This window comes from Abramis brama (genome assembly GCF_963993115.1).
Source record: "Abramis brama genome assembly, chromosome: 18".
NCBI lineage: Eukaryota > Metazoa > Chordata > Actinopteri > Cypriniformes > Leuciscidae > Abramis > Abramis brama.
Genome location: NC_139980.1, coordinates 30,003,452 through 30,026,618, shown reverse-complemented (window position 1 = coordinate 30,026,618; position 23,167 = coordinate 30,003,452). Strand labels below are relative to the sequence as shown.

Below are 23,167 nucleotides of genomic sequence, written 5' to 3'. Positions count from 1 at the left end.
ATTACGAACCAGCGAGGCACAAGTCCTATAGCATATTTTCTTACTTGTGTGGAAAAATATAGCAGGCTCCATTTATTTTTCTGCACTGTTATTTCTGGATGGCTCCTACTTCGGGTAAATAGTCCCGTTCCCTATTGTAAATCTGACGGGCACAGGTCTTCGGAGACTTTTGAGGCTCTTTTAAGGAAAAATAGAGACAGGCTTGGATGGCTTTTGGCCATAATGAGAGAGTGGAAGCAAAGGGAGAGCTTTGATCCATGGCCTGTAAGCTCATGTTTAAATCTGTTAGCAGACATCACTCATCTTTGCTCAAGGATGAAACGACCAGATCAAAGTAGGTTTCTTTGCATTTAACGGACAATGAAACCCAGTTTAGATGTTGGTGACATAGCTACCATCAGCTAACGTAATGGCTCAATCAACACGTTAAGTAAATATATATATATATATATATATATATACATACATGTGTGTGTGTGTGTGTGTGTATATATATATATATATATATATATATACAGACAGATAGATCTAGTGCAATGACATCCATACATTTTCTGAGTGGCTTAAGTGTCCAAAAACACTCAGAATGATCCAGAAACGTAACCGCACAATTAGCACTCATCATTCAATTACAATAAATATCAATTTCCTTAGAAACGGCTCCACTAACCGGTATCAATTAGCAAAAACGTGTGCGCAGGGAAAAAGAAATAATGCAAGTCAAACTGTGAAAATATTATTTTATTCATAGAGCTTCACTCGGAATAGGCCTCTCTGGCGCCACACTCTCATTTCATATCAAACGCTTGTCCAAACCACACAAGAGCAGGAGCTCCACAAGGACCCATCATGGGCCCTATGATATTCCAGCAGTGCTAAGTGGAGAGGAGGAGACCTGGATGAACGCCCGATCAGATTTCCTTATTCTCCATTTCGGTGGACCGCTGTGTGTCGTGAATCTCCTTTCCACCTCAGCTCGTTAATTTCCCATAAACGGGGTTGTGAATAAATATTTAAGTATGATATATCCAGCGTTGATTGATGTTAAACACTTTGAGATAAGACAACATGAATTGAGAAGACAAAATTATACGAGTTGTGAGGAATAACAGAGGAAAGTCTGAACAACTTGTACTTCACAAAGAAATTACATGAGACAATAAAGAATTGCGAAATTTTCTGTAAACCGTTTGTGGAAACTCTGTTAGTGGCTTTCAATGTAATAAAAGAGCAGGATATTTAGCTGGAAACGATCATGCTGTATTTGCCACACTGTATTTCTTCTAATGAAGGCACATATTAAATTAGATCCTCGTTAAATCATTACTTGAAAACAAATTCATTTAGTGCGCATTCAGGAAATAAAAACCTTTGAAACATGTACAAAAACTAGGAATTATATTTGATTAGTTAACTTTTAAGTTTATCCTGCAGCTCACATTTGATCTTTTCATGCATTACACACAAATATAATAAACACATAACAGAATGCAATATTGTAAAACCAAAACAAAGTGAACAAGGTTTTTCAACTGTCATGATCCTTGAGTACTGTGACAATGCAGATTAAACAAAAAAAGTTCAAAGTTTACACTAACATTTAAAAGTTTAGGGTTAGTACGATTTTTTTAAAGAAATTAATACTTTCATTCAGCAAGAAATCAATTAAATTGATCAAAAGTAACAGTAAAGACTTTTACATTGTTAAAAAGCATTTATTTTTCTAATAAATTCTACTGAACTTCCCATTCATCAAAGAATCCAGAAAAAATGTATCACTGTTTCCACAAAAATATGAAGCAGCACAACTGTTTTTAACGTTGATAATAATAAGAAATGTTTCTTGAGCAGAAAATCAGCTTATTAAAATGATTTCTGAAGGATCATGTGACACTGAAGACTGGAGTAATTATAGTGAAAATTCTGCTTTGCAATTACAGGAATGCATTATATTTAAAAAATATAATAAAACAGAAAAAAGTTCTTATAAATGGTAATAATATTTCACAATATTACTGCTTTTACAGTATTTTTGATCAATTAAATGCAGCCTTTTTTCATTAAAAAAAAATCTTACGAACCTTAAAATTTTGAACGGCAGTGTATGTATCAAAACTATTTTGGATTACATATTTATATTTCAGATTTTTCTTAAGTTTAAATATATATGAATGATTATGTTTGGGGCTGTTCTATTAAATATTCCAGTGATTATCTTTGTTTTGTCCCATATCTCAAGAATCAGTGCATGATATGATACAGAGAATTAAAAAATAGGAAGAACTGTTGTCTATGCTGAGAGAGAGAACAACAGAAAAACAGTAATGTCCAGTCTCTTTAAATAGAGACAACAGCAAAGTTGCTTAGGCTGATGTTTACATGAGCAACAGATCAGTGAGAGCTTGTAAGTATTGGCTGATATTTTGGATTCACATTTGAGTCACTGTACTCGGGCAAATGAGGTGTTTCATAATTACTGTATTATCAGAGCACAATGGATGATTATCATTGCCCCGGATGAAAAACTACTAACTTGTAGTTTGGGATCAATAAGTTTGAATTACATGGAAAACATCAACTCTTCCTCAAGAAAATATCCCCAGGTCTGGTTGTGTTGCGTTTACTCGTCAGTTTACTTGGTTAGCCTCTTGGCCACGTCCTGATACGCCAGCTCGATCTCGTTGTCTGCAGCTCGTGTGTTGATGAACTCTTCTTGAGCGTACGCACTGTTCAGATAACGCCACACTCCTGTCAAATCGCTGGGAATGTCATAGTTACGATATTTCTTGGCAACGACCTGCAGACAAAAATGGATGGAAAAACATGAATGAAAATAATTCCATTTAAAAAGAAATGTAACCTGCTTTTTTCATTTGGCTTCTGTTTATGCACTGCTGTATTTGCACTGCGTTTTATGAGTACAGAACCTATTTGTACTACTGTAGAAGTTTGGTAATTTACGAGATACAACCTTGGATCCGTTAGCGCCTGCACTAAGCCATTCGGCTGATATCTCTAACTTTAATAATGTTCAACTAAGGGAAAAAAAGCTTCTGGGGGGGGAGGGGGAGGTTGGGGGGGTGTTTGGCTCGAGGTCATGGTGCAAAGGACCCTAGGTTGATTTTACTCTGAATAATCCCTTTAAAATCTTCATTGTCTGGTAGCATGGCCCCCTGCTGGTGAATGCCATAACTACACCATATGGCAGCAAACAGCATCTTCTCCATGACTATCCTCCACGAGTCCAAATTTCCCCCAAAACTGCCATTGAGATGAATGAGAATGCTAACGGATAGCTCTCTCCGGGTATCGCAGACCTCCTTTGGTTAACCCCCAAAAACTGCAGGCCAACTGCTAGTGACAAGTCCCCTTCAGCGGCTCGGCTCACCTTCACTATGTGGAGCTTTGGCAGCAGGTTGCAGTCTGCCAGAGTCAGATCGTTCCCATCCAGGAACTTGCGGTTGGAGGCCTTCTCCTCCTCCATGCTGTCGGCATCTACCTCATCAGGCAAGGGACTGTTCAGATAGTCGTCCAGCTTCTTGAGTGCCTTTGTCAAACCCTTCTCCAGAGCTAACAAAACAGCACATAAAAACCAGTATAACCAGTGTGTTTTTGCACAGTATTTGATTGTGGATGGTAAAATCAGTTGCCAAAAATTCTAAAAGCATAGGGTAACGGGACTAAAGGCGTATTTGACTTTATTCTCTTTTATACCACTAGATGGTACAAAAAAATCTCAAATTTGGCTGATTCTTGACGCGATCACGGACACCAACACAAAGTTGATTCTGAGCTAATTTGATCAGATAGTTAATGTTTTTTTATAATTTTGTAGATTTATGTAGCAAATGAGAACGGATAAAATGATTGACCATATTTTGAGACAAAGGTCTTGTTAATGATTTTGAGTTTTGTTCAAGGTAATTAAAGTAACAGTTTATCAATGATAGAAGAATATGTAAAAGTATGTATGTATAAATGGGTGACCATATGTCAATATTAATATTAGTCAATATTAATATATATATATATATTTGTGATATTCTGATTGGTTTGATATTAGAAGCACTTTTTTTCATTGTTATAATATCAATACCAAATATGATATTTAACATTACTACCGTTTGAAAGTTTGGGTAATTTTTTTTATGTTTTTGAAAAAATAAGTATTTTATGCTCACCAAGGGTCCATTAATTATTCAAAAATACAGTAAAACCTACAATAATGTGAAAAATCATTACAATTTAAAATAAGTGCTTTCTATTTTAATATATTTTAAAAATGCAATTTATTTCATTTCATATTATTATCAATATAGAAAACAGTTATGCTTAATATTTTTTGTGGAAACCATTCAGGATTCTTTGATGAATAGAAAGTTCTAGAACAGCATTTATTTAAAATAGAAATCTTTTGTAACCTTGTACAAAATGTCTCACTTTTGATCTATTTAATTCATCTTGCTGAATAGAAGTATTATTTTCTTTAAAAAAACAATGTACTGACCCCTAAAATTTGAACGGTAGTGTGAATATAATGGAATATAATATGTGAATATAAATATAATATTCTTAAATTTAATATTATCAATTTTTTATTATTATTATTATTAAAAGAATATTTTCTTTGGCTGCCAGGTTCCATATGTACGTCGTTTAAATACTGGAAAAACTGCAAATATTTATATCAGTCATCATTGGTTATCGTCTATCAACCACAACAAAAAAATAGTTATCATTTCAGCCAAAATGTCTATTTTGGCACATTCCTACTGAAAACGTAGCCACTCCAAAAAGTGAACACTAGTCATAATTTAATGCTAAAATACGTAGGATGTTTACAGCACTATGGATTCCATATAGAGTTAACCGAATTTAACTTTGCCCTGTTTCAGGGTACTGACCAAAACACAATATATCCATTCATTCATTCAATCAGTTTGATCCAGTTTGACATGCATACCTTCATTCGCATCTGGCTTTGTGTTTTTTATGAAAGCTGAGAACTTTGCAAATATGTCATTCCCAGCTGTGTTTGACTCCCTGTGCCTGGCTGCAAGTTTGGGGTACCTTGGACACAAGGAAAGGTACATAGAAAAACATGTGTCAGTATTCTTTACAGTTCTAGTTCACAGTGGTTTAATGTGATGTTTAATACAATATACAATGCAAAGGGGAAAAAAAAATTCTTGGAAGTCTAGAGCTGCGGTTCTTAACTGGTGGGTTGTGACCTAAAAATGGGTCATAGACTCATAGGCCATGAAAAAAAATGATAAATAAAATAAATAATATAAAAATAAATGCTAATCAAATTAAATTTGGATAACTTGTCCCATTAAGTGATGCTAGCTATGCCAATATAAATAGATTTGAATGTTTGATGTTTGTTTACTTTAGTATACAATTTTGGTGCTTTGTTTGACTGTGATTGATGTCCAATGCAAAATGGGTCCTGAAGGAAAACCAGTTGAGAACCACAGGTTTAGAGTTTCTATAGTGTATTTGTAAAAGTGAGCTTACTTCGGTGGTGCCAAAACCTCCTCCAGGAACTCCTCGATCTTGTTAATGTCTGTCTTCACCTCACCGTTATAGGTCAGGAAAGGAGGGTGAGTGCCTGGAGCCAAATTGTGCAAATCAGCTGGTTTCCTGAACAACAACAAAAATTGTATATTTTATTAATTTCTTAATGTTATTACTCAACCAGCTCTTGCATTGCAGAATAAATGTAGGTCGATTCTTTTTCATTTTCGTATTTGCAATGAATAAAATTCTGAACTATATTTGACTGATATTGCTCAAATATAATAATGCAGTGTTCCTGTCAAAGCTCAAACCAATGTTTAATAATCTAAAACTGACTGCAAATACTGTAATAACTTTTTTTTTAGATTTAATATCCAATAGACATGTCAATTAGCAACATGAACATGAGATTTATGTAATATAATAATGTCGATTTCTTGTCATTAGATATATCAGATGAATAAAGTTCTGACCTCTTGAGGTCGACAGTGGTGACGTTGAAGACGACACCTTTGAGCCAGAGGATCATGAAGAGGCGTTGGGAGAACGGACAGTTTCCGATGCTCTCGCCATCACAACCAGCCTGCAAACACAAAGACACATCTTTACATATACATCACCTCCAGGAATCAGCAAGTCTTCATTTATCTTAATGTAACATGTCTGAGACCAGTCCTCATGTTCGAGAGGGAAGAGACTGGATTGAGAATGATAAAGTGTCATAGCGCCCCCTGCTGCTGCTTTAATGTTTTGATGGACGTTAAGAAAAGAGTTAACCTGAAGGACATTTTCAAGTAAAATAATCGCTTTAAGGTTGTCAGATAAACCCTATGGGTAACACTTTACTTAAAGCCTTTATATATAATGCATTATAAAATATTTATAATGCCTTGTAATGCACCTTATAATGCATTGCATGGTCTCATGAATAATTGTAACCACAGTTATAATACATTATAATGCTTATTATAATTAAACACACCTTTAGAAAATATAATGCATTAAAACACATGACAAACAACCAATTTCAGATGTAACAAGGATTTTGCAAATATTATAATGAATTTTAATTTTGGTTACAATTATTTATGAAAATATATAATGAAAGTGAAAGTGACGTGGAGTGACATTATAATGCATTTTAACGTACATTATGAATACCTTTATAATGCATTATACATGAAGGCTTTAAGTAGTGTTAACAATCCATGTTCTGTATTAAAGGTGCAGTAAGCGATTTCTTAAAAACACTGTTGATATTTTAAATCAACCCAAACAAACACACCCCTCCCTTCATTGCGCCGCACCCAAAATGCACAGACATGCAATGCAAGATTTGGGTGTCTTAATGGATGGATGTCTGAAGTGAGGCAAAATAATGCTTCGCGAAATATAAAGCAAAGATGATGAAAGAACAACGATGACGGTACACAAGAGTATATTGAGGAGATTCCCCCTTCCATATGTAAAAGCGCTTTGAGTACCTAGAAAAGCGCTTTATTAATGTAACAAATTATTATTATTATATACATGCAAGAGTTGGTTGTTAATCGCCAGCAGCAGTGCAGCAGCTCCAGACAAACAATGACACTCAAAACTGTCCTGTTACTATAGCTAACATTACAACAACAGCATATATTTGGTTCTGTGAATTATAGCAAAACCAATGTTACTCGCATATGGAGCAGAAACAATGCAACCTCAGCAGCCGTTTTCAGGCCTTCACACTTAAGGCATCTCCAGCGCTGGAAAACTTTTCTAATATTAACTCGGTCCTAAAGCTCTTGCCTGATCATAACCCTTCTTTTTCCAGTGATATTCCTCTGAGCTTTTCTCTTTTTGTAATGTCTCTCAGCCATCTCTCTTTCTACAGTCTTTCTTCAAATCTCCCTCTTGCTCACTCTCTCCTCCCCCATCATGAGTAGACACGCCCCCTACTGCTGATTGGCTACAAGTGTGTTGTGGTGCTCAGTCCGATCAGAAATAGATATTTCTCATAAATCGCTTAATACATGTTAATATATGAATGCCTAAATCTCTGAAAACAAACCAGAGGTTTTCCAATAAGTGCAATGTATTGCAGGTGAGCTGTGTTCTTTATTATTTCTTTCTGATTGTTATTTCCTTTCTTATTAGTTCTTTCTTATTATTATTATTTCGCTCAAGAACTTAGTGTTTTGTGATATTATTTTGTAAAATGGTACAGATTACACTTGTGGTTTGGTGGGATTTTGCTAAAACCATTAAATTATTAAGGCTAAATAATTCATACTGATTCATAATTTTGTGAAGTAAAGGCCATAACACATTCAGTTACAGGTCAGGGAGATAAAAAAAAAAAGTAATTAAGTTAATATTGTACTTTTGTTTAACACCTTAGATTGGCAGACCCCTGCAGTACCGCCATTGACCTCACAGAGGTCACAGTCTCCCTTCTGAAAAACCCATCCTTAGACTGGACGCCACTAAATTGGGACATGCACCAGGAGCAATTGTGCTTATGCTCATTTTAAAATCCATTTAAATGTGAAATTTTCATTTTATTATTTACTCAAAAATTAGTATTTCAATATACAAATCATACAGTTACACTAATTTACCTTATTCAGTGATAAACACTATATTTCCTCATCATGAAGTGTATAAATGACCCTGGTTTTTTCAATGCATGACAGTGCATTGAAAAATGTTTTCACACTGCTACTGTGCGTCTCTGCAGTCGAGGAGATCAGGTGTCCCAAAACAGCGGGAACACTAGTACGAGACCAGCTATAGCTTACACTGTGACACAATACCCAGCACAATATGAATTATGCACACTGCATTCATTAACCGCGGTCCTGGTAGTGAGAAGAACATGAGGAGCGTGCTGTCAAATATATAATAGCTACACGGACACCACTAGTGAAAATACTTCTGCTGCATCTTTTCTAATTTAATAGAGTTTGTTTTCATTACAAGGTTCGAGAGGAATCATGAGAAACAATACATTGCATAACACAGTCAGATAAATGAGGCAGATGGTATGTGAAAGGTCAGGACACTTCCAGTTCCACTCATCCGTCCATTCTGGCAAATTCAGAACAGAGAGACGACTGGAAGCAGAACAATGAGCAGCTATGATCTGGAAAGTGCAGAACAATAGGCCGGTTTGCTATAGGACCGGTTGCTCTATTGGGCAGCAGTTCAGGGCTGTAAACAGAACGGGTGTGACTGACTGACAATGCCTTGTGTTCAGTATTTATGCTGTTAAATGCAAAAGATTAGTGCCTGTAAGAGGATTTGTTTGTTTCAAACATTTTCTTTTTTTAATTATTTAAGTTGCTTCAGTATGACTGCCATTGGCACATGAGATGCATTCTCCAATTTAATCATATGACTTTCATCATAACTGAAGCGTGTAGTAATGCTTTGTCAGTGTATGCATATGTTTGCTTTCTCATAAGTGGGTTAAGTGACTTTGCAGAGGCTATCTATGATACAAAATTTATTATATTTTGCTTACTTTTCCCATAATGTTCATATCTAATAAGCTGGTTGCATTATTTGCAATGATGGACATCACTTTTAAAAACTGTATTTTGTATTTGCGTATGATGAAAACAAATTGTAGTCTAATAATGGTTGCAGATCTTATGTCTACCTTTATCTTGTTAGGCCCACAGTCACAAAAACTGGGTGTCCACGATATATCGGTATCATATTGGTTATTGGACAATATTATTATATTTAATAATAGTTTTACATTTTTATAATCTATTGGTATCAGTCAATATTAAATAAATCTTGACCAATTTTGGATATTTAATTCTGCATGCTCATTTCCTTCATAAATGTATCTTGAATCTTTAAAACACTAATAATGATAATGATTTTAATAAGACTGTTAAATGAAATCTATAGCAAATCCATTTTTCTTACTGTACATTATAAATGTTATGTCACTTTTACCATTTAAAAACGACAGATTTTAGTTTTCAGTGTTTTATTTTTAATTAGTATAAAATGGTTTATTTAGACAAAACAGAATCATTTATTAGCCATTTATTAGCTTATTGATACGGGTAAAAATTTTAATATCAGTGCATCTCTAACAAAAACATCAGATTGCGAATTATTGAGGGTATATTCTTTTAACACCACCTTTATAAGCAACCGATAATCTATAAACCAATGTGCGAGAACTACTGGCATTCAAACACCACTCTACTTACAACCCTAGTCAAATATGCACATGTTACTCTAGAACAACTATTGAGTTACACTGACATCATAAGAGCTTCATAACTTCACTTCTGCATACTCTAATGCTAGATATTTTCCTTACCTTGACAAATAACTCAATTTCAGGTTCTTGACCGTCTCCCATTGTAGACACTTTCTTTGACTCAAGTACCTCTTCTGATCGATCACCTACATCCTCCCAGCAGTATTTTGCCAATATTTGGGGTTAAACGTTAACGTTTACCCACGCTCACTTAAATTCAGTTTGTTCTGCTCTTGATGGGCATCCAATGGCACCAGATGCTGTAATGTCAGCTCGAGCCCAGATGAAAGGTGAATCTAGCTCTCTCCCAAACAGGGATGATGTAAAAGAGAGGGAATAGGTGAGAGGCTTTAGTTGGGGGTGGAGCTTTACTTTGCCCCGCCCCCTCCACAAATAACTCTGATGAGCTTGAGTGACAGATGAGAATAAACCAGAACTGTAACTATGATGTTGAGAGATGACCTTGAAACATCTATGGAGATTCACGTTTCTGATTCAGTATTAGTCCATGCACATATATTACATGTAAACACAGACAATTCATGAATTTCTTATCAAAAAGATTGAGCCCTATAAATAAGTTTCTTGTTTAGAGTCTCTGCCACTAAACTCGTGCGCCATGTTCATGGCCCAGAAACTCAAGAGTAGAGGAATGAGCCGCATGCATTTTTAATGCAGTCCGAGTCACAGGCAGAACGCTGGCAGGTAACGGCAGGTTATATTTGATCATCTTCTGGAGCCCAGGAGAATAAGATTCCCTGGTAAATATTTTATGAGCTGGCTTTGGTTTATACCATGAATTTGCGTTCAAAGTTATCGGACATGACTGATGTGAACCTGTGAAATGAAGATTACTCATTTGGTTTCTTAAAATATATAATGGCGTTCGGGGAGTCAGAGAGGGGGGGGCACACATACAGTATAGATATACACTACTATAGTGATGAATGCAACTTTCATGCGCAATTGATTGATGGATAAACTGCTCCTACTTCAGTATATTCAGGATATTATCAGCAAACATTTTGCTTCGTACATTCAGTTTAACAGCATTAAAGAGGGTTCGTTATCATTCAACTGAACTGTGTATGTGGAATTTAAACACAGTATGTTCGTCGTCCATGCACATCCCTGAATGAGCACGGTTTATAGCGTATTTAATTCAACAGCTCAGGTAAACTTAATCGTCAAATTGAAATGGCACACACCTCTCAATAAAAGGTCTAACACCTGAAAATGCATATCAGAGCAAAAACCAAGCCATGAGGTCAAAGAAAGCTCAGAGACAGGATTATGTTGAGACACAGATCTGAGGAAGACTACAAAAAAATCTGCTGCATTGAAGGTTCACAGGTGCATGTATGTGGCCACCATAAACCTTAGTGGAAGAAGTTTGGGACAACCAGGACTCTTCGAGCTGGCCTTCTGGCCAAACTGAGCAATCAATGGAGAAGAGCCTTGGTTAGAGTGATGACCAAGAACTCTAGCTGAGCTCCATGATCATTTTGTCACATTCACCGTCTGTCATCGTCCTGTCAGCACTACACTACCCAGAATCCTCTGTCATCATTACCTTCACCTGCACATCGTCATGATCATCACCATCACCTGTGTTCCATCATCATCTCCTTCACCTGTTGTCTTGTCATTTTCTCTATTTAAGTTCCTGGTTTTCACTCTTTCAGTTGTCGGTCAATGTTTGTGTTAGCACTCTGTTTGTGCACTTGCACACTGTTCTGTGTATTCTTCAGTTTAAATAAATGTTGAGTGTTTTGGATCTCTGCCTGGAGCTTCATCTTCTTCTACCCTGAGACGTTACACATTTATGGAGATGGGGGAAACTTACAGAAGGAGAACACTCCGAGTGGCCAGACGACTTCGCAAACTTATCGACTAGCTTACAAAATCTTTAACAAATCTTCAATAATATTTGGATAAAGGGTGAAGATTTCAATTTTCATAGGCAGGACATATATATTTACTCCACTAGGTGTCAGTAGTCTAAATTAAATTCTTATAGCCTGACAAGCCAGACCCACATCAAGATCTGATTCCTTTTTTTTCATACATAAAAAAGGCACATATTCCTTTTTTAAGAATGACTTCAGTGCCGTTCTTTGTTCTTTTCTCAAAGAAAAGCTTCATTCCAAGTCTTCCAGAGTCGCGACCAAAGCCGATTCGAAAGACCCATCTTCTTGGTTTTCAAGTAGCAGGAAATTCACGCGGAACCATCGCAACTCTGCCGTCATTAGGTTAAGCCCGCCCACCGACTCTATACACGATGTGATTGGCCTGACTAGAGTTTGGTTTTTCCAGCTCGCAAGCCAACGGAGAGTTGCTAGATGACCCTGGCTGCAAGTTACATTACATTATATATAGAACTGGTAAACAAACTAGCACCTGTGGATCCAACTATCATCACTGTTGTCACTTAACCTCAGGTTTTGGAATTTTACATTTAAGTGTACTGTAAGTTGCTCTGTATAAATATGTCAGATAAATGTCTACTTGAATAGTGAATAGAAACAACACACTACAACTGCTGTGTCTGTAAAGATAATGACCCAATCACATGGGACCATTTATTAAAATGATCCTGCTAAAAGGTCTTTTCTAAATGTCATTATATTATGCTTTTACATCTTATTAAGGGCCCTAGTAATAAAGATGTTGAATCTGACTTGAATTTGGACATTATTAACATCATTAATAACATCATCACAGGAATGTGTGAGCTAAAAGAGGAAAGATGTATTGGAATGTTATTACTGTAGTCGACTTAACAGTCCCCTCTACTGGAAGAAATTACTATATTCATGCTACAGTGTAGGATGCAGTTGTTAGTGGTGTATGATTTTCTTCCTTTTTGAAATATACTGTCTATATGTATAAATATATGAATGACTAATCATAGCAACTAACAATGCTTGCTTCAGTGTTGTTGTAAATTAAACCTGACGCAGGAAAGACTACAGTGGCTTTACATACAGTAAATTCCCAGTAAAATATATTTTGTTAAAAACTTTTTGATGTAGAAGCAAATGGATTTAATTTACTAGTAAATCAAATGTGACCCTGTATCACAAAAGCAGTCACAAGTACAACGGGTATATTTGTGGCAATAGCCAATAATACATTGTTCGATAAATTATCGATTTTTCTTTTATGCCAAAAAGCATTAGGATATTAAGTAAAGATCATGTTCCATGAAGATATTTAGTAAATTTCCTACCGTAAATATATAAAACATTTATTTTTGTGAGTGAATGCAGCACAATCGCGAACATAAATGAACAACTTTAAAAGCAATTTTCTCAATGTTTCGATTTTTTTGCACCCAGTTTCCAGATTTTAAAATAGTTGTATCTCGACCAGATATTGTCCTATATCCTAACAAACCATACATCAATGGAAAGCTTATTTATTCAGCTTTCAGAGGATGTATAAATCTCAATTTCAGAAAATTGACCCATGTGACTGGTTTTGTCATCCAGGGTCACAAATGCCCTATAACCACAGGTTACATCACTGATGATGTGTCCGAGTGCATTATAAGATCACCTTTCACCTTAGATGAGTTGGAATATGAATTAAATAATGTCAGTGATTCAGAGTAACTCCAACATGAGTCTCCTTTTTCATGGCTCAGTTCCCAACAGGTTCAGTGTAATCACTGCTGTGAATAATTAACTTCTGCATGGTGCACATTTGGCTGAGCCAAAGTCCTTTAAGAGTTTTAAAATATGTTTCTTAAATGTTCAAGGTCACACTTGAGGAATTGTTTACCGCCTGATAAACATTGTTTAATCAAAGTTGCAATTGTGTATAGAGTCTGCTTATTTATATCTTATTATCACATTGCTGCTGCATCAAATTTAAAAAAATGGCCACTAATTAATACCCATTCACACCAAGAACGATAACTATAACCATAACTATATTAGCGTCCACACCAACGGATGTTATCGTTCTGTTCATTATAAGTGCTCGCTGCAGTTTTGTTGACTGCCGCTTTAAATGCTTGAACTCTGCTATTCTTTCATATTTATAAGGGTTTTTAGAGTTATATCTTTATTGTTATTGTAATCGTTATCGTCCTTAGTGTGAACAGGCCTTTAAAATGGTTTCAGCGATACTCGGGAAACAATACAGTACTGATACAGCTGTATCCTTTTTAATAGCAGGAGTTAAAACAAATATAGACATACTATAAATGTAAGAAGAAGTAAATTAATTTTTTTTAATATGTAAATATTTAATCTAATCAGTAACCACCAACATCTGTATGATTTAGTACAGGTGGCAATGTCAATTCCATAAACATCTGGCTTCAGCAGATCATAGCACAGCCAATAAGATTAAATTCATAACCAAGGCCAATATTTACTAGACAAATGCTGTTATGGATTTTTGTTTGCAATCATTTATGTGAGTTCTCTTTCAGGATTTATAACGAAAGCAGTCTGATGTTATGTCAATCAACAACAACTTACACTCCTTTATTCCTTGCTTTTTTATGACGGCCATAAAATAGTTATGTAATATTTGAATTGTTCCTAAGGGTTTCTTAAGGACAACACCTTTATCACGCTATGTTCATTGGTGCATCCATATCAGTGTATCTTATTTTTTAATTATGAACCGATAAAAATAAAATGTGTCTTGATGCCATAATTGTTAATGGCATCAAACATGAACATGAGCCTGAATCACAGATTCTCAGTCGGCTGAGTGACCGTGTCGTGTTCACAGACTAAAGTGTTCCTCAGGGCAGGAGTTCATCCTGGTATCCATGACTGTACGGATCCCCAAGTTAATGATTATTCATATTGCCTGTCGCAGTGAACCTTGCAAAGGAAAATGAATGGCGATGCAATCAGTTCATGATGTCTATCTCCTGACATACACAGGCTGTGAGCAAGCACAGAAACTTTTGAAAGCTCCTTTGAAGTTAATGATCAAGAGGAAAATAGTACCTGAATGAATCATACCAATCTTTTCTGTACATTTTAGGCCATTGTGCTTAACATTAACACATGTGCTTGAGATATTTACATCTATTACACTTCTAACAGCATTTCAGTCAGCCTGATTTTCTTTTGCATCCTTTAATGTCAAAACTGTTTTTCATTTAGATAATAAGACAGTATGAATTCATAATTCATATTTTCATGATTTGTTATCACATTTTTTCTTTTGTCAAATCAACTTAGATAATTGATGTGGTTCAGATAACATTTTTTTGTTAACAGTTTCTGTTGTTGTCTTTATTTAAATGAACTTAAATTTTTAAGGCAACCAGGTTACTTAATTTTTTTAAGTTAAACCAATACTTATTTTTGTTTTGTTTGTTTTTTACAGTAAAACCACTGTTTTGAGGGTTTCCCAAATGAGGTTTGAGAGATTGTGGTTGAAATGACAATGCAAAATACAATTTTAAAGACAAGTGAATTTTTTTTATTTAATTTAAATTTTATTAATATAATGTGTTATTACTATGATAATTATTAATGTTATAATTTGTAATTTGTTTAATTTAAAGTTATATATATATACATTTTACTTAATTTGGATTCAAATAAAATATATAAATTTACCTCAATTATTATACGCTAATGTTATATGTTTAATAAATTGTTTAAACATCTGAGTTTATACAGTATACTAAAATTGAATGTGTAATGCATTACTAAAAGATATAGCCTAACAACAATTTAGGTGAAACAGGGGTTCAAGCATAAAAACGGCTGATCCAGTGAACAAAGGTTTGACATTCATTTTGTCTTCACATGTCTTCAGTGGTCAAAGGTATAAGCAGAAATATGACAAACTACATCACTATCACAAACCACACCCAACTGACCTTTAGACTCTGAAATGTAGTAAGGCCAACTTTAATACTTTCTTAAAAAATATCCTGTTACTTTTTGCAGTTGTCATAAATGCAGCCCCAAATGAACCAACAGAGCCCTTACCTTGACGAAAAGCGCAATCCCAGGCTGGTTCGGGTCGGGATCCTCAGTGGTCTCCTGCTGCACGTCTCTGTTCTCCACAGTCTTCAGGCTGTAGTCAACCACCTCCTCCGGTTCTGGAGATTCGTCTTCGGGGAGACTGTAAGCCATGAGCAGGTCTTCGTGGACCAGTGAGGGCTCTTCATAGCAAGGGTCTCCAATTCCCTCTAAAGATGAAGACCTTCCGGACCCGTATCCGTCTCCATTCTGCAGAGACGCCACCATCAGCTCGCTTTCGATCTGCTCTCCTCGTTCACTTGAGGGAGAAAGCTGAGCTTCTTCTTCTTCAGTTGAGACTCTCGTGTTCATGTAGTCTGGAGAGGGTTGATTGACCGAGCTGTAGATCGGTTCCTCACGCGCGCCTTGATTCTCATATTTCGGCTCTGTGTTAGTACTGTTTATGTCGACATACGGCTTCTCGTAGATGTTTTCGACCCTCTCGTCGATTTGTTCATATATGTTTTCTTGGAGGTTCGTGGCCATGATTAAAGCTCGCCCAGAACTTTGGAGAAGTGCGAGGACGTCTGGAGAAATGGGAAAGTCGCTCACCTGTTGCAGCGGAAGATGACAGATCACTTATAAATGAACTTTGCTCGATGACTGTCATAAAATGTGAGCAGTAGTAAATAAGTGACTCCCCGCTAGGTCTTCGTATTCTCTTGAGAAAAAGTTGGCTTTTTTTCATTGCATGGCCTATTTGCTACATTTTTATTTAATTGATGTGTATAAGTTAGCCTACAAATCATACTGACCACACCCTAAACGTTTAGTGACACAAAATATCATTCAGTAGAAATAAAAAAAAAAAAGTGGCGTATTATGTGCTATTAAAGAAATATGTAATTTAATAAACCAATAAGAATGTCTGAATCTCAAGGGTTGCTTTTCGTTTTCTAAGGTTTTGCTTTAAACTTGAACTTCATTACGCATAACAGGCATGTTAGCGTATCACACAAGTAATTATCTGTTATGAGTCATTTCCGAGCGAAGTCCAGGGAATAAGCTTATGTTTAAACACAGATGCGTTCATCCTCCATGTTTTGTTTTTGCCTCAGACAAAGCCAGTCTTACCTGTTTTAACGCAGTTTGCGTGTGTATTGTGTTTCATTCTCCTTGATTGTATTTATTTGCTAAACAACAAAACCAAAAGCCATCAAAACTTTCTTTGACCGTCTGGAAACGACCATTTCCACAAGCCTCTCCAAACATTAGGATTTCCTACACAATATAGCCGCTTAGCTAGGCTTTATATTTATTATTTGATTAATTATTATATGTAGGCCTATTAGAAAGTATTTGAGGGCATGTCTGTAAAAAAAAAAAAAAATAATAATAATAATTCCCTCCACCTAGCCGTCATAAAACTTCAAAGGGAACTGGTCAATTATGATCACTAGGTGGCAGTGAGTGATCAGGAATAGAAAAAAAAAATCTAACAGTTATACCAATCTATCAGGTAAGATGATGTTAATTGCATTTTAAAGATAAATATCCAAGAGGCTTTTTTAAGTTATAAAATTGATTTTATTAAATGTGTACTTTATATGTAGCCTATACTTTGACATTTGGATAATTTGAGTATCTTTAAATAAATTACTTTTTTTTTTTTTTTTTTTTTTTGTATGTGTTTATTCCTTAAAAAAAAAAAAGAAAAAAAAAAAAAAGTTCTTTCATCAGGGAAATTCTGACAAAACCTCTGAACCCTCATGATTTAATATCCATATTACCTTTTTGCAGGGGGTGTTTTTTTTTGCCATTAAAGGGATAGTTCACCCAAAATTAAAAATTCTGTCATCCTTTACTCACAACTCAAGTTGTTCCAAACCTGTATGAATTTCTTTCTTCTGCTGAACACAGAAAATATATATTTTGAAGAATATGGGTAGCCAAATAGTTGATGGGCCCCATTGACTTCCATAGTATGAAAAAAATATATAGGCTACTATATTCATACTATGGAAGTCAATATCAACTGTTTGGTTACTGACATTCTTCAAAATACCTTCTTTTGTGTTCAACAGAAGAAAGAAATTCATACAGGCTGGAACAACTTGAGGGTGAGTAAGTGAAGACAAAATTTTCATTTTTGGGTGAACTATCCCTTTAAATCTTGCATGCCATCATATCAGCCAAGTAGTAACACATTGTATACTGTATTAAGTGTGAGTGTTTGAGATTTGCAAATTCAGTTCCCTTGAACTGGAGTACCTTTTCCAGAATTCTCTTAACTTTTGTTGGATACACTCTGCTGAGACCTGAAAGTGGTCACATTCACCTTCACTGTACAAATCTGTTTACTGTCTAGCCTATATTTGGTTTAGTTTCTTTCTGTGTAATTCAAGTGATCTGGCCACACAGGAAGTGCACAGATAAATGTGCAGATCATCCTCTCTCATGTCAGAAAACACAAAACACAGCAAAATAGCCATTGTGGGGATGTCATGTGTCTGCGTTTGTGTGCAGGCACCATCTGCCATGCAGCATGAGAGTTTTTCCCTTTAAAATGTAAGCATTAGAAGTGATTGAACCTTGTTCAAAAGAAACCTCAGTCAAAAAAGATAAACCTAAACACTTTAATATAGTTATAATGAGTACATGACCACATAAGATGAATGGATGGATGGATGGATGAATGGATGGATGGATGGATGGGTGGGTGGATGGATGGATGGATGGATGGATGGATGGATGGATGGATGGATGGATGGATGGATGGATGGATGGATAGTTGAAGTTCAAGAATGCTTTGGAATATAGACCCTAAATTTGGTATTGTTTTTAAAAAAAGACACTCAGATTATTGCTGAATCACTACAAAAAAATGAAAGTTATGGAAGTTTATGGAACTTATTGTAAATCGAATTTACTGTACTAAACATTGTTTTTACAAAATTACTATAAAATCAAAACCATATGTCTAACCAAGTTGTGTTCCAAATTTGAAGTTGACATCACAAAAATTGAAGTTCCTGTGAGATTTTGTTTAGGTGCTGTGCCAAAAAAAAGCCACCGGGTTTCACCCACATTCCATTAAATTATTATTATTATTTCTGTCCAAATATCACTTCTATCACACAGTATGGAACCTTGAGACTCAGACCTTTCCGACAATGAGCGTTTTGTCAAGATTAGAAAAGGTTTTGCTTTTGATTATAAAGTAGTTAAAATAAAGTTGTAATATGAAACCTGACACCACCCACTAGGGGAGGAGCCTGCAAAAATAATTTAGAGTACCGTTTCCATGGTAACACGAGTTTTCTCAGGATGAATTTTGAGTTCATAATTAATCTTTCCAATGATACCTTATGATGATTACTAAAATATGTGATATGAAAAAGGCGATAAATAAAAAGAGCACCAAGCTTCCTGCTAGCTATAATTGGAAATATAATTGGAAATAATGTAAACATCACAAGAAAGTAGGCTACTATTATAGTGATTTCATATTTATTTAGCCCTACCATAGATTTACATTATAATCAGATATACTATGACACATGTTCAAAAACTTGGCAAAACATTCTCTGACATTTGCTACACTATTAAGCGTTTTCCACATGCTCTGGTCACAAATCTCCGAATGAAGGATCTGAGCATGGACCATTGAGGTACCACTGAGTTATTTAGCCGGGGTTTTGTGCGACAGGTACATTTTTCTCCTTAGTAATCACCCCAGCAACAACTAACAGCTCCGCGCCGGCCAATGAGCTTGTGCAGCCGCCTCTGTCCTCACTTCCTCCGGCTGCGCTCGCTGGGTTTGGCTTGGCACCATCAGCCAGCACGCAGCCATCTTGGACTGAGCTCTATCTGGACTGGCAAACCCACACTTCGGGATGGGAGGAATTTAATCAAGCTGGATTGATTTAGAGCAGATTGTCTGGAGCCAAAGGACGAGACTGCGCATTCGGAAAGCTTACATCAAGACCCAGAACCGGTTTTAAGCGGACGCCCCCCTCCCCTTTTCCTTGTCTGAACGCTGTGTGCAGTTTCTGAGGGGCCTGTGAACTGTTTGTGCTTGAGTTTACAATAGGCACTTTTTCAAAGTTTTCTAAAGTAATACAGTGCAGCATATTGGTTATGACCTGTTGGTTGCCAGATCTTTGCGGAGAGTTGCTCCTTTGTGTCACCGGTGACCTGTTGTGCCGTTATGCGTCTGGATAAATTATTGCATTAATCTGGATCTTTTATTAGTGCTGGGATTTGGTCTTGATGTCGATCGAATCCATGATCTTCATCAGCTGGTGCCCGGCAGCTGTCCACCCTGCAAACTGAAGGTTGCTGTGATCAGACAGACTTGGACTGCAAGAGATAAAGACACATTAAAATGTCAGCTAGAACACCACTGCCTACTGTCAATGAGAGAGATACAGAAAACGTGAGTATGAAAAGCCCTATTAATTCCGCTGAGGTTCGCTGGGATTGCTTTGGGATTTCACAGCCTTTATTTGATTGGTTGCAAATTCCTATTCACTTTTAAACTTTAAAGCGTGCAAACTAGCGCTGCATATGTTGATGAAACTATCAGCAGGGTTGTGATCGTGTTTCCTACAGTTGTGACATTATCTAAAGTTATGGATCTCATGTTTTTGCATCGCTCCATAGTAGGGTGACCGCCATCAAACGAACCAAAAGTTTGTGTGGGACATGTTACCAACACTAAAACATAACCTGAAACATTATATAATGTCTATCTAACTTAATAAAAACATTTGTATTCTGCCTTTCAGCTGATACAAATTATTTGTTCTTTAGTCCCTTCCAGAAAACACCATTATACATCACAATGTAACATAACATGTCTTTATTTTACATGTCATTTAAATTCAACATCACTGAGCCCAAAGGCAGCAGGCATCATGTAGATAACTATTTTTGAAACAGTTCTGACCAAGTCCAATTAAAATCCAACAAAATAAACAATGAACAAATAAAATATAAAACAACATGAAATTAGATTATTGACAGTCGGAATATATTAAACCAAAAACTCATATTTTTAGAAAGGATGTGAATTAAAACAACCACATCAGGCAACAAGTTGATCAATTCTGTTAAATTAAATAATTTAATTAAATAATTTAATTAAATATTAATTATTTAACAATGAAGTTAATTTTAATTGACCGAATTATCCATTTGTTTTCTGACAGGGAACACATGGAACGAATCACCTCTCCACATTTTGATTGACAGCTGTCACAACCTACTAGTGACCGTGTTTACTACTTTCTTTTCAACCATTGGATAGGGTTTAAAAAACGGCTGTTGTATTAGCGTTGTTAAATATAGGTGAAAAACTGAAGAATAAATAAAACGCTTTCTTAAAAAGGCAAAAGAACGCATGCACGTTTTCTTAATATGATAATTAAAAACCAATAGAGTGATGAAAATGCGGGACATTTTCTCAAAGTGCGACTTGCGGGGGTGAAAATGCTGTATATTACAACGCAAAGCGGGGCGGGTGGTCACTGGTCACCCTTCTCCATAGGCAAGTAGTCTGATCCGTCGGTGTGACAGTTTAAGAATAAACATAGGTGTGATTCTCACGCACAGTTTCACTCCGCAAAGTCACCCTCATGTCATGCGACTTCCTGTAACAATATTTCCGACACACTGATGCAGACTAACAATGTTTCCCCTAGAGTGATACAGTGTAGCGGAATTTCTGCGGGAGTTATAGTTACACACTTTATTTCCATAAAAATAGACTTCTGTAGCGAAAATATTGTTACAATGAATCAGCGTTAATATTGTAACGATATTTTCAATACAGCGGTGCTGTGTAACAATGTTTCAACTCCACTGTAAACCTTTTTTACTACCTTAATACAGTAACAATATTTCTGCTACAATGTAACAGTATTTCCACTACAATTTAACTGAGTAACAATCAATAATTGTTTTCTGCTCCAATGATATTTAACAATATTTTCAATACATTATTGTTTCCACTACACACTGAGATAATGTAACATTGTTTTCTGCTGCATATTGATACAGTGTGGCTGTATTTCTGTTAGAGTGATATTGTTACACTGTATTTTCCACTACAGTGATACAATATTTCCACTACATGTACAATGTAACAGTGTTTCTTATAATGTGGAACACTTTTTTTGCTCCTGTGTAAACATATTAGTAATTACTGTGATACAGTGTAACATTTCCACTACAATTGTAACATTTCCAGTATTTTACAAAGTAACAGTCAACAGTTGTTTTCTGTTATAATGATATTTAACAATATTTCCAATACATCACAACAGTGTTTCCACTACACTGATAGAATGAAACATTGTTTTCTTCTGCATATGGATAGTGTGGCAGTATTTCTGCTAGAGTAATATCATTACACTGTATTTTCCACTACAGTGATAAAAATTACCACTACAGATGTACAATTTACCAGTGTTTTTTATAGTGTGAAACACTGTTTTGCTCCTGTGTAACCGTTTTAACTACTGTGATACAGTGTAACAATATTTTCGCTACAATGTAACAGTATTTCCACTACAATTGTAACAGTATTTGTAACCATGTTTCCATTACACTGATACAATGTAAAAAAAAAAAAAAAATCTGCTACATGTTGATCAATGTTGTGGAACTTCTGCTTGAGTGATATTGTTACACTGTATTTTAGTTGTTCTTTGTAACAACTTTGCTGCTGCAGCGGTACAGTGTAACAGTGTTTCCTGTGACATTAAACTATTTTTCCGCTCCAGTGTAAAAAAAAAATCCAATACAGTGTAACAGTATTTCCACTACTACAGTTTTTCAGAGTAGCAATATTTCAACCATGATGATAAGTATTTCCAATACAGCATAACAGTGTTTCCATTGCACTGACACAATGTAACATTTTTCTGCTACACTGTTGTGTTCCACACAGCATGTCACATGCACTGGATGAAACTGGCATGTTTTTTTTTTAAGTTTAAAGAGAATTCTTATTCCTCAGGTTTAAATCTGTAAGAAGTATATGAATGTATAAGTGTGCACTGGTGATCTGAAGTTTTTACTTTAGCTGTAACTTTTTGCAGCTCACGTAGATAGTCCTGTGTAATATAAAAGTACAACTATTCCATGTTAGCAATCAATTAATAGGAGGTCGTACACATTGCATGCATGATAAGAATACAAGAAATGTTGCTTCACTAGTTTTATATTAAATCTAACACCCCATGACGCTACTGTCACTGCTTGACAAATCACATAAACAGCTCATTAACATTCGGAAGTGCAGTGTTTAAATTGCATCCATAATATATATAAAAAAAAAAAAATGGAAGAACAAAAAGAACTTGTTTTTAAAGCTCTTTGAGTTACAGTGTCTATAAAAAGCGCTGTATAAATGAAGTTTATT

The 23,167-nt window shown here is 35.6% G+C and overlaps 2 protein-coding genes across 8 annotated transcripts in view; one reads left to right on the top strand and one right to left on the bottom strand.

Annotated features, from left to right (window-relative positions):
• Positions 1 to 723: 723 nt before the first annotated feature.
• clic5b (chloride intracellular channel 5b) lies at positions 724 to 16,384 on the bottom strand. 2 transcript variants are annotated; one of them, XM_084090204.1, is made up of 6 exons: positions 15,766 to 16,384; positions 5,997 to 6,106; positions 5,521 to 5,646; positions 4,964 to 5,070; positions 3,389 to 3,570; positions 724 to 2,797 (listed from the first exon to the last, which is right to left on the bottom strand). In XM_084090204.1, exons 1-6 carry the CDS (start codon positions 16,282 to 16,284, stop codon positions 2,633 to 2,635), a joined length of 1,209 nt encoding a protein of 402 aa, XP_083946330.1. In that variant the 5' UTR covers positions 16,285 to 16,384; the 3' UTR covers positions 724 to 2,632. The 2 variants fall into 2 exon arrangements, with proteins under 2 accessions (XP_083946330.1, XP_083946331.1); XM_084090205.1 differs by lacking the exon at positions 15,766 to 16,384 and adding an exon at positions 9,851 to 10,039.
• A 3,651-nt stretch (positions 16,385 to 20,035) lies between these two features.
• Positions 20,036 to 23,167, top strand: part of mark3b (MAP/microtubule affinity-regulating kinase 3b) — a 62,410-nt gene continuing 59,278 nt past the window's right edge. For all 6 annotated transcript variants that reach the window (XR_014603436.1, XM_084091565.1, XM_084091563.1 and 3 more), the window contains exon 1: positions 20,036 to 20,176. Coding sequence is in view for 5 of the 6 variants with exons in the window: in XM_084091565.1 (XP_083947691.1) it covers positions 20,126 to 20,176 (51 nt within the window). In the remaining variant the exon portion in view is untranslated. The remainder of the gene's footprint in view (positions 20,177 to 23,167) is intronic.

Excerpts from the sequence above, each read along its gene's own strand:
- clic5b (XM_084090204.1), bottom strand. The coding sequence starts at position 16,284 with ATGGCCACGAACCTCCAAGAAAACATATATGAACAAATCGACGAGAGG. Across the intron at positions 5,647-5,996 it reads ACCACTGTCGACCTCAAGAG|GAAACCAGCTGATTTGCACA; the intron begins GTCAGAACTTTA and ends GTTGTTGTTCAG. Across the intron at positions 2,798-3,388 it reads CAAAGCTCCACATAGTGAAG|GTCGTTGCCAAGAAATATCG; the intron begins GTGAGCCGAGCC and ends TTTTGTCTGCAG.